At 35.9% G+C, this 12,512-nt stretch overlaps 1 protein-coding gene across 5 annotated transcripts in view; it reads right to left on the bottom strand.

Annotated features, from left to right (window-relative positions):
• LOC127975285 (MICOS complex subunit Mic19) overlaps window positions 1-12,512 on the bottom strand; it is a 57,300-nt gene that overhangs the window by 38,930 nt on the left and 5,858 nt on the right. For 4 of the 5 annotated variants that reach the window (XM_052579214.1, XM_052579222.1, XM_052579230.1 and 1 more), the window contains 2 exons: window positions 10,505-10,598; window positions 501-672 (listed from right to left, as the gene is read on the bottom strand). In XM_052579214.1, the coding sequence (XP_052435174.1) occupies window positions 501-672; window positions 10,505-10,598 (266 nt within the window). Of the gene's footprint in view, window positions 1-500; window positions 673-10,504; window positions 10,599-12,048; window positions 12,362-12,512 lie in introns of those variants that run through there. The other variant, XM_052579249.1, reaches the window with a different exon arrangement.

Here is a 12,512-nt window from a genome sequence, read left to right as displayed (position 1 = left end):
GTCTCAGTGCCAGGATGGGAATCAATGCCTAGCTAAATTTACATTAAATGACTTCCTGTGAGGCAACATTATTTAAAGAGTATAGCATAGTAGTAGCAAGGTCATGGGTTTGATTCAGAAGGAATGCCTAAATAAATAATAAAATCATAGCTATATATAGCTCGAGTTCAATGCAAGTCACTTTGGATAAAATAAATGCACATAAAATGCAGTCATTCCAAGTATTTTTTTAAGCATTTATAGAGCTTTCCATTCTTTCTTTCCACTAAGACAGTTACTCTCTTAAGGCTCTTGGCACTTAAGTCATCATTATAGCAGCCAATGTAGATGGACCGGATACTGACATCACTGTCTGACCAAAGATATCAGATTTCATCACTTGTGGTACGGTCCTAAAGATGTGGAAATCTGATTTATGTGCAATGTGAACAAAGCCTAAGTGCTTAGCTGTTTACAACACAGACAGTGTGATGCAGTTCTGCGTTTGGGAATTTACTCACATATATCTGAACTTGCAGTTTTTCATCCTCGGCGGTGACTCTTTCTCTCAGTATGGCTTTCTGGACGCTCTTCTCTTTCTCTAATGCAAGGATCCTGCTCACCTCATCCTTAACCTGGGCTTGAGCTTCTGCCTGGGCCTGAACATGAGCCTGGGACTTTTCCTTTTCCAGCCTAAATAAAAAGCAGCACAAAATATAGAAAACTTCAGATCTTTGGTCCACATTACTGCTATTCAAACAGCTTCTATTTCAAATGAAAATAATATATAAAACATATTAGGAATATTCATTGTATTGTTATTTTATTGCTATTGTTATTTCATTTCAAGCAGTGAAACTAATACCTAACAATAAATTAGGAAATCAAATTAAACAACAATATTGACAACTAAAATAAAGAAAAGACTATGCCGATGATCTAAATTAAGAAAAACCTGAAGGCTACATTCCATTGTTCCACTTTAATTAGTTAATAATCATATAATAATATTTAACTTTTTAAACAAGTGAGTGAGTTCAATGTCCCATTGGTATGATTAATTTCTCAAGTAGATTTTTATTTTTAAAGTGATAAACAACTTAAGTTTTAAAAATTCTAAAATTAAGAAAAAAAAAAAAATCAGTGCTAGGCACACATATAAAATGAGTTTGAATCACAGTTTGGGAAGAATGGTTAAAAAAGACCAAAGTGTACCAACCTCAAAGAGGGGAAAAAAAAACTCATACATCAAGTGAGGTTGTGAACATGTTTCCTCATTTGAAGTTGTCTAATAATTCTGGTGTTCTTTGATGTTTTTGAGATAATCCTGCGGACCTATTTGGAATTTTGAGCTGGAATGTGGAGAGACTTTAGAAGCTGTCACCCGGTTCTCACTGTTGCCTAGCAACCTCAGCTGCACCATCAAGCAGGAGGTTTGCTTTGTGAAGTAAACTCAGGTAAACTCACTACAAACTGTAATCTCTGTGCAGTGGTTTGAATCAAACAGCAGCCATCAAAAAAAAAAAACAAGACAAAATGAAGCCGAAAAGGGCAATAACGGAGGGTATAATTATAAAGTTACCGAAACAAACACAAACAAGTGTGTGAGATATACAAAGACTTGCTAAGTTCAATAAGAAGTTACAAATATGCAATCAAACAAAAATACAGAGGGAAAATGATGGGACAACAAAAAAGGAAACATTTTGTTATTATATCATAATTATTATTATTTTTTATTTTTTTTCAGCAAATGGACATTGCAGGCTGTGAAGGTGCTTAACTTTCAGAAAATGTTGATTGTCAAGAGATAAAACTAAATATTATGTATTTGATTCATGTTATATGGGATATGTAATTTTTCCAATTCTGTTTCCAAAAAGTCTAAACACTGTTTAAAATAAATAAATAAATACACACACACACACACACACACACACACACACACACACACATATATATATATATATACAGTATTGTTCAAAATAATAGCAGTACAATGTGACTAACCAGAATAATCAAGGTTCTTCGTATATTTTTTTATTGCTACGTGGCAAACAAGTTACCAGTAGGTTCAGTAGATTCTCAGAAAACAAATGAGACCCAGCATTCATGATATGCACGCTCTTAAGGCTGTGCAATTGGGCAATTAGTTGAATTAGTTGAAAGGGGTGTGTTCAAAAAAATAGCAGTGTGGCATTCAATCACTGAGGTCATCAATTTTGTGAAGAAACGGGTGTGAATCAGGTGGCCCCTATTTAAGGATGAAGCCAACACTTGTTGAACATGCATTTGAAAGCTGAGGAAAATGGGTCGTTCAAGACATTGTTCAGAAGAACAGCGTACTTTGATTAAAAAGTTGATTAGAGAGGGGAAAACCTATAAAGAGGTGCAAAAAATGATAGGCTGTTCAGCTAAAATGATCTCCAATGCCTTAAAATGGAGAGCAAAACCAGAGAGACGTGGAAGAAAACGGAAGACAACCATCAAAATGGATAGAAGAATAACCAGAATGGCAAAGGCTCAGCCAATGATCACCTCCAGGATGATCAAAGACAGTCTGGAGTTACCTGTAAGTACTGTGACAGTTAGAAGACGTCTGTGTGAAGCTAATCTATTTTCAAGAATCCCCCGCCAAGTCCCTCTGTTAAAAAAAAGGCATGTGCAGAAGAGGTTACAATTTGCCAAAGAACACATCAACTGGCCTAAAGAGAAATGGAGGAACATTTTGTGGACTGATGAGAGTAAAATTGTTCTTTTTGGGTCCAAGGGCCACAGGCAGTTTGTGAGACGACCCCCAAACTCTGAATTCAAGCCACAGTACACAGTGAAGACAGTGAAGCATGGAGGTGCAAGCATCATGATATGGGCATGTTTCTCCTACTATGGTGTTGGGCCTATTTATCGCATACCAGGGATCATGGATCAGTTTGCATATGTTAAAATACTTGAAGAGGTCATGTTGCCCTATGCTGAAGAGGACATGCCCTTGAAATGGTTGTTTCAACAAGACAATGACCCAAAACACACTAGTAAACGGGCAAAGTCTTGGTTCCAAACCAACAAAATTAATGTTATGGAGTGGCCAGCCCAATCTCCAGACCTTAATCCAATTGAGAACTTGTGGGGTGATATCAAAAATGCTGTTTCTGAAGCAAAACCAAGAAATGTGAATGAATTGTGGAATGTTGTTAAAGAATCATGGAGTGGAATAACAGCTGAGAGGTGCCACAAGTTGGTTGACTCCATGCCACACAGATGTCAAGCAGTTTTAAAAAACTGTGGTCATACAACTAAATATTAGTTTAGTGATTCACAGGATTGCTAAATCCCAGAAAAAAAAAATGTTTGTACAAAATAGTTTTGAGTTTGTACAGTCAAAGGTAGACACTGCTATTTTTTTGAACACACCCCTTTCAACTAATTGCCCAATTGCACAGCCTTAAGAGCGTGCATATCATGAATGCTGGGTCTTGTTTGTTTTCTGACAATCTACTGAACCTACTGGTAACTTGTTTGCCACGTAGCAATAAAAAATATACGAAAAACCTTGATTATTCTGGTTAGTCACATTGTACTGCTATTATTTTGAACAATACTGTATATATATATATATACATATTTTAGCCCTTTAACCTGAATTATTGATAGGTTTGAGGAATGCAGCCAATATAATAAGAAGAAAAAATGAGTAAATTGAATGAGATTATTTACTTGCTTTTCTGCAATGTTGAAAAAAAAAACAGTCTTGAATCCCCAAAGAATACTGCGCCAGACAGTACAGTACAAAGAGTAATGCGGCAGAAGGCAACAGCAAACTCTGATTTATGATTAATATGTGTGTTTAGCATGCAGAATTTAACTTGCAACCAAACAATAATAAGACAGAAAGAAAAATGAATATTTGGTGGCGTCCCATTGTGTTCCTGTGTTTGTGAATATACACATCATTGAGCATTTTGTTCTCCTGAGAGAAGTGTGAGCGACTCCAGCCATGTCCAGTTTCAGTCTACTGAACTGGACACATATCAGCACAACACATCCATCATTACTTCCCTCTCTGGTATTGTGTGCGTTTACGCCATCTTCCAGGACTAAAAATGTCCAAAAGCATCAACTGAGCACAACAGTGTCGCTTGGAGGGTAAAAACACGGGCCACTCAAATCCAATTCTGTTCATCTCAAAAAAAGAACAAAAAAAAACAAAAAAACAATGAATTTGCCGCAATAACAATAAACTGTGTGCACCACAGAAAACTGCACTGCAAAATAACACTGGAATTTCCTTCCTAGTTGATTAAAGATGAATCATTCTTCCAAAAATGACACACTCTCATGCCCATCCAAGAGCTAGATGAGTGTTTCTTCATCAGAACAGATTTGGAGAAATTTAGACTACATCACTTGCTCACTAATGGATCCTCTTTAGTGAATGGGTGCCATCAGAATGAGAGTCCAAACAGCTGATAAAAACGTCACAGTAACCCAAAATTCATTCACGTGACTTGACAAATCAATTCGCTTTTTGTGAATTGAAAAGCTGCATTTTTGTAATAAACAAATCCATTATTTTTACCTTCAAACCATTGCTTCCATCTAAAATACGAGTCCTCTATTCATAATATAGCTTTTTCCAGAGAAAAAGTCATCTCATCTCAATCAGAGAGATACATGTACAGATCAAGCGCTGCTTACAAGTGGAAACAATTTAAAAGAGCTTTAATGAAAATGTTATGAAGTCATTATGATTATGGACTCGTATTTTAGCAATGGTTTTAAGTTAAAATACTTTAATGAAAGATTTGTTTCTTACAAGCATGCAGATTTTTGCTTCAAAACATTAATTGATGGACAGCAGTTGTTTTATGGATTGTTGTAATGTTTTTTATCAGCTGTTTAGACTCTCATTCTGACGGTACCCATTCAATGCAGAGTTACCATTGGTCAGCAAGTCATGTAATGATACCTTTCTCCAAAATCTGTTCTGATGAAGATACAATCTAATCTACGCCTTGGAAGGCCTGAGAGAGAGGAAAATTTCAGCACATTTTCATTTTTCCGGATGAAATATTCTTTTAATGCAGGTAGCTGAGGACCTCTAAAGCATAGAAGACCAGACTATTTCTTTAACAATAACCAGATCATTATTTCATGACAGGAAGTGACATTCATGACATTATTTCACTTCCAATGAAAAGGACCATTCACAAGAGACCAGGACCATAAAATCAAATAACGGCAAGCCAAAAAATGTTCCTAAATAATTCAAGCTATACCATCGCTATAAATAAACTATGCTTTGATAATGTCAGCCGGACAGTACATCAACTATCCAGCTAGTCCTATGGCTATTTAATGTCCCATGAGCAAAACTCTCGAGTCTAAGCTCAGCACAGGTCTGAATATCAACAGCTGTACAGAGACTGGCCTCCGTATGTAAGGGACCACTATCATTTACCATTCTTTAAAGCTGCGCACTTCTGTACACCTGCGCTGATCTCACTTTCCCTCCGCTATCCCACCATCTGTTGACTCTCCCCTGCAATTCAATTCACCGCTTCCTGCAGACGAAACGGATTCTGACATGCCTGTACAAAAGTTATAGAATGTTTCCCTCTGCGATAGCAGTTAAAGCAGCCATGCATTATTAATGAAGCAAAATAATGTGCGAGAATGCAGGGTTTGAATATTTCATGAGCCTCCTGCGCCCCCTCCCCGGCTGCTGGTCGTGTGGCTGTCCCTTTACGGTTCTCACTTGGTGGGGGGGGGGTGTTCCCCTAGGAAAAGACTTAGAAACTGATGCTTTAATTGTCAAGTAATGAATAAAAGCGAAGCTGCATGGCTGTAGCTTTAATTACATAATTTGTCTTAACCAGTAGTGGAGCTTCAGCTGCGGATTCGGTGCAGGAACTTTTTGTAAAAAAATTTTTTTTTTATTATTATTATTTTCAATAGATATGAAAAGCTCCTCCTCATTCTGAAGTTGGAGGAGAAAAGAGAGCAGTAAAATAAAGCAAAGGGTGATTAAGTCACACAGAGACATGGACGAAATGAAAACAAACACACAAGCACCCAGCATGCCTCTGGGGAGAGAGAACATACGCCTGGATTTCATTCAGCTGTGAAACGATAGTGTGCAAGAGCTGCAGGCCAGATCGTGACAATGAGTGAATCTTACATGTGATCCTGTGTCCTCATGCATGCACTAATGCATACATTCATATGCATATATTAAAGCAATGGTTCTGACAAAGATTACCATTCTGTTACATCTGGCGCTAAATTCATGCTAGGAGTCTGCTGGCCAGTCTTTTCAATATATTGGAAAGAGAGCTATCAAGCTCCATATTAACTAAAATGCACTATAAAGGTGGTCTATATGCACTATATTTCAGGTCATCTCAAGTCATTACAATACGTGAGGAACAGACAGAAATTCACTAATAAATTGTTGACTTATAATCTTGATATTTATCCTTGCTTTCCTTTAGTGTGTTTATGAGATCTGATGTGTTAATGAATCAGTCTTTTAAGGATTGATCATATCAAATCAAATCAAACTGATCAGGTTTTAAAGTTTACCTCTCAACAAATAGAAGCTCACTGGAATTGAGATGGACTACATTCGTGATACTGTTAAGTTGCTTTTGTGTCCTTTATGAAGCTTGAAAATTTCAGACTACGTTCAGTTTCATAAAAAAAAAATACAAATTGAATAACTTAACTATGCATTTAACTGCTGTATATAGAAATGTACATGCTTACAAAAGACAGATTAAATTAAATAATTAAAAAAATATATACAAGCTAACAAATAAATACAAATTTTCCAATCCCCAGTTAACTAACTAAATAATATAGCTTAATAAATAAAAAGCTGAATATTCAGCTCAATTAATTCATAGCTAAATATATAAATAACTAAAAATTACAACACATAAATATCTAAATGAATAAATGTCTAAATGAAAAAAATACATGGGTTCGTGTCCTAAGATGCCTCTTCTCTCTGTCTATGTCCCTGAGGACTGTGTGTTATCCTCAGCGTGGATGAGAGCTGGTCTTTCTGCTGATGCAGCACCGCGCAGGTCAGCCAAGCCCAGGCTGTGCTTTTGATCTGCAGAACGGTTCTGCTCCAGTGCCTGCTGCAAATCTCTCATCAGAAAAGCCCGCAAAGGAGCTTTTTCTGCAGTGTTTCTTCGCACACATAAACATACACTTTTGAAAAGAACAGATCATATTGAAGTCATCTAGATTTCACCTAGATTTATTCATTTTCAAGATAAGAAAAATTAATACAGAAAAAAAAACCTCCCAGGGAAGTTTAATTCTCTACATTCATCCCCTTTAAAGCACCGCTGCTACAGCTATACACAGACGAGTGCATTTGACTGTTGAGGCAATTTTCGAAGCATCCTGCACCCTAAGCAATGCATTTTTCAAAGACACTCAAATTAAGAAATAGTTTAACTTTTAAAACCACAGTTCGAGACTCCTGCGTTCTTTTCCACTCCATCTGCAGCAGCAGTTCAGGCAACCCGCCCACTAAACAATTTTGAAAATATGTAGTTTTCTGATCCCTAACCTCTTGTGTTTAGCATATATTCACACTTAAACAACAAATGGTCCAACTCAACAAAATACATTTAATATCATGAAGCACACCTAACAATATACAACACATACTGTCTGGTGAATGTGCTCTTCCATTAGTTAGACTGATAAGTTTAAGTAGATGGATACTGATAACACTGAGGTGTGCAAGCATGTTTATAAGGTTTGTCAGAAATAGCACCAACACTGTGGTGTTGCAAGATTAATGGTGGCAAAATGGCATTAGACCCTACCCTATCCAAAGCTAGACACGCACACTATAAAGAAATCAAGCAGAAAGACATGTGAATGAAGTGAATGGGAATGTGTGCTTTACATATAATACAATTAAATATGTCTTCAATGAACCGCCCACTGCCCTGAAGCCAGTAAGATTAAAGGTCACTGCTAAATTAAGTTGGCAGGGTCTGATAAATCTACCAGCAGATTAATCTCTAAAAATGTTCCTTTAAATGGCATTTGAGCATCATACACTGATTTAGCACTAGTGGTAATACTACAGTAAATAAATAAATAATAAATACAAAATCTATTTAAAATAAGTACTGAAAACCAGGTATTTCGCAGGGGAAAAAAAATAAATAAATAAATTTAATAATATATATATTTTTTTTTTTATAAATAAAAATGTAAATTAAAAAGTAAATAAACAATGAAACAAAATAAAACAAAAACAATTATATAAAATAGTAAAGAAACAAAAATGTAAATACATTAATATTTAAAAACAAAACAAATCATAACAAAACAGCAAAACAAAACAACACAAAATAAAACAAAACAATGCAAAAAAAATGAATAAATAAAGATTAGTTAACTAACTGTTCATCTGATTGAATTGGGAAAGAGAAAAATACTACTAAAAATACTACTAAACTTTCAAACAATGTTCCACCTGAAGGTGAGGTTGGAGATTGCCACTGTAAGGTCTTCAAACCCAAAGCCAGAGGCTAACATCATTCAATTCAATCTTGCAATCTCGTAAGGGCATGTTTAAAACACAACATATTCTAGGAGAGACGTTAAAAGGAATGAAAGAAGAAATTGGAATTGGAGAAAGCTAAATGGAAGACAACATTAAGGACAATATTGATTCTGTTTTTCCAAGCATGACATCATGGTCAATAAAGCCCCTACTCTCCCTTAATGGTGTTGGGAATGGGGAATGGGCGATGGGATGGAGCACTATGCCTCAGTTGCCGCAACAGCAATGCTGTAAAACAACACACCCTGCCCTTAAATTTACTTTTATAGCTGACAGAAAATAAACTTCCTGTCAATAGCAATTTCTGCTGGTCAGAGTGTTGGCCTTGTTGAGAATAACAGTATAAGATGTACCCGGGTTGACAAGGATGCAAGGCACATCCACCAAAAACTTTAGGTGAATAAAATGAGTGAGTACTTAAAGAAGTTGCACTTTATAGGAGTAAAGTGTGTTGGTTCAACTAAAAGGTTTGGAAAATGATGACCTTACATGGTGCAGAGATATTAAATGCCAAATGCACGTCTCGGTACAGCCACCTACTTGCAGACAGAGAACAGGACAAAAATGGAAAGACTAAGCCCTCACCGGTGGAAGCTAATAGATCATCACATATGAAGAAATTAACTGCACCCTGACTCCCACTCCCTCACTTTCATGCATGATTAATTGCTTTCACAAAAAAGAGAAAGAAATAGGGGAAAAAAGTGAGAGTGATGTGAGACAAAAATTCTAAATAACGCATACAGTCGTGTACTCGGGCTTGTACTGTATTAAACAAGAGTTTGTAGCTCATAAACTTGCCAAGCCTTGGCAAAAGTTTCCATACAAAAAGACATCGGGCCCTATTTTAATGATCTAAATGCAAAGTGTAAAGCGCACCGAGCCGAGCCAGATAACAAACAAAAGATTGACTCGTTCTCGAGTCAAGAACCGGTTGCATTGGTTTTCGGATCACCAGTAGTTCTTTCAGACAGTTCGATTCAATAAAACAGTTAAAGAAAACGGTTCACCAGTTCTTTTGCGCTCGACCTAATGACTTCATTTGTGATGATTGCCCTTGATTCAAGCCTTTGGTTTACCCGCGCTCATAACACTAGCACAGAATCAGTTCAGAGTCAATCACCAAAAGAATCAGTTCGGTTCAGACGCTCTGTGTGTCGGTCTGCTTCACGCTGAATCACACATGCGCAGTATCATCAGCTCCTCGGTTCACGAATCGGACACGTCTGACAGAAATGGTTCTTGAATGATTCAGAAACACCCTTTTGCTACAAGACGAGTCGAGTCTTTCATAGTACAGTCTAAACAGAAGAATACAAGGCTTTACTTGAATAAAAATATCATTTTTTTTCTTTTTCCTTTTTTAATATTTAATATTATGATAGGTTTAAGCTAATATTTATGTACCATGATAATTTTTTTATGGGTTTTCATCTCTCCAAAGTTTTAAAATAATAATAAATGTATTTGTTATAATTTATAATTGTATTTTATTTTATTTTTCTTTCATTAAAGACCAAATCTACACTGACAAATTCAACAGATGTCTTCATGTCTGACACCAGGTTTAACAAAAGATCCAAAAAGCAGCCATTTTCAATACTCTACAGGAATTATGTCATGTAAACTTTCAAAACTTGCAGATGACCCTTATTTAAATATTACATAATCAAAATGTGAACACCTAGACATTAAATGCATCAAATGAATTGAAAAAAAGTGTCCATTTTCAAATAATTTTCCAAACAATCATCTTCAATTTTTCACTCCACGGGCTGAGATTTTTCTGACTACTTAAGCATTGTGTATAGGCTAATTCTCCAAACAGTGACGTGTGATTTCTAAAACTCCAATTCCAGACAGGTAGAGCTGATCTAAAGGCATAATGTATGTAAGAACAGTGTAAACGTGTGTATGGATAGTCACCATCGGTTGAGTTCCTCTCGTGACTTTCTCCTCTCTTCCTCCAGGCCTTTCTGCAGCTCTTCAGCAATCTTTCTTCTCATTTCAGACTCATCCGCTTAACAAAAGACAACACACACACATTAGATGCTAGTTACTGGTTATACACCAGATGGTTATTCCAGGGTGTTTGATTTTGTTGTAGGATTTCATAGGAAGTCCTAGAAAGGCAATCTACCGTGGGTAACAAAGTTTAATGTTTTATTGTACACTTGAAGTTTCTTTGCACTTTATGCACTGACGATGACAATGTGCATCACTTTCAAACACACACTTCAACAATACACTTTTCACAACTTAATGTTGATATCAACACAGACACAGTCAAACGTGTCAGTGTGTGTGTTGATCTTCATGGCTAATTGTCTATGAAAGCAGAGCAGAGATAACTCCTAGCAAACTCCTCGAGCTATTGCATTACAGAAATCCAAGTGTTGCAGATAGAGATACAGGTTAATAATTTGTTCAAACAACCAACATAAATAAAACCAAAATAAACATAAATAAATAAAAGAGCAAAAGCGTGTTCAAGTCAAATCTGGTCACAAATCCAAGTTGAGTCTTTCATGCAAACTCTCTAAAAGGAAATATGTTTACTTAAATCAAAGATCATTTAATCTTTAACATTATGGATTTCTGAAATAAAGAATTTATTAATTATCCACTAACTTGGCAAGGGCCGGATCATTTAGTTAAAAAATAAAAATAAAAATAAAAAACACCTTATAATAATTAACTTTTGGCAAACTTCTTCCTGTAAACAGCACAATTCTGTTTCCCCACTTTAAATAAATAAGTATTGTAATTATTTTAATCATGATTTATTATGCAACATATTGAAAAAAATATTTATTCTTGGAGATCAGTGTGATGTTCAAAAGCCTCTAACACAGAGTCAAAGCAAAACAAACAACAGGCACTGAACAAAATAAAACAACAGCAACAACAAAAAACAACAAAACAAAACAGAAACTATAACAAAAAGACACTAAAAAACTAAACAAAAAATAAAACTACCCTAAACGAGTCCAAGTTGAATCTCAAGGCAAGTCCATTTAAATTCAATTCATGCCTCAAGACATTAGTTTAAATAAATTGTCATCTCAGGTACCCTACACTGGAGCAGGTATAGAGGTTTTAGCTGAAAACATTGTTAAGGACTCTTATTTGTATTTATACTTAACATGAAAGGAAGCTGCAGTAGCTGCTAGTAGTTTAACCATCTCAGGCTCAAATTAAGTTTTAGTAACAAGTTTTTAGTACTCCAGATACATAAAATATGTATCTGGAGTAATAAGGTAGTTAGTTTTTAACTGTTGCAAATCAGCAATGCCTGCCTTGAGAGGGTTAAAGTAATGTTTTATAAGCCAACAGAAAGAACAGTCAGTATGGGTGCCATATGGTTTGATTGCATAACAATGTTCATTTCAGAAACAATTTGAGACTGTAAAAGCCAAGAGAGGGAACCTGTTGGGAGAGAAACACTTTAAGTTATCACTTACACCAACCTTCTTCAAGAATAATGAGAAATCCTCCTGTTGCCGTGACAATGGTGAAGGGGAAACCAAAATTAATTGCGGACACTGGCACGCCATTTATCAAACAGCAGGAGAGCGTAATAGATACAAGCACACAGGTGCTGTCTAAACCGCAAACCCAGCAGATACCATCAAATGAAAGATATGATGTGATAACGGACATCCTTTATGGGTACAGCTAAAACAGGGTGATATTATTTATATAAGTAACGGTTTTCCTTCCACAACTGAACTATTGGCCCGCGCTCCTTCCACAACACAAAGGATCATCAAAGCATACACAAAAGCTTCATCTTTACTTGCAAACCAAGTCCTCCACACCGTTTAAAACACAGATGCAGAAAATGGCCAGGATGCTGGTGTAGACAGAGAATTTGACAAAACCAGACAATTTGCATACTTGTTTGTGAAAAAAAATTAAATAAAAACATAAA

This window comes from Carassius gibelio, chromosome A4, assembly GCF_023724105.1.
Source record: "Carassius gibelio isolate Cgi1373 ecotype wild population from Czech Republic chromosome A4, carGib1.2-hapl.c, whole genome shotgun sequence".
Taxonomy (NCBI): Eukaryota; Metazoa; Chordata; class Actinopteri; order Cypriniformes; family Cyprinidae; genus Carassius; species Carassius gibelio.
This window is presented reverse-complemented; position numbering and strand designations above follow the sequence as displayed.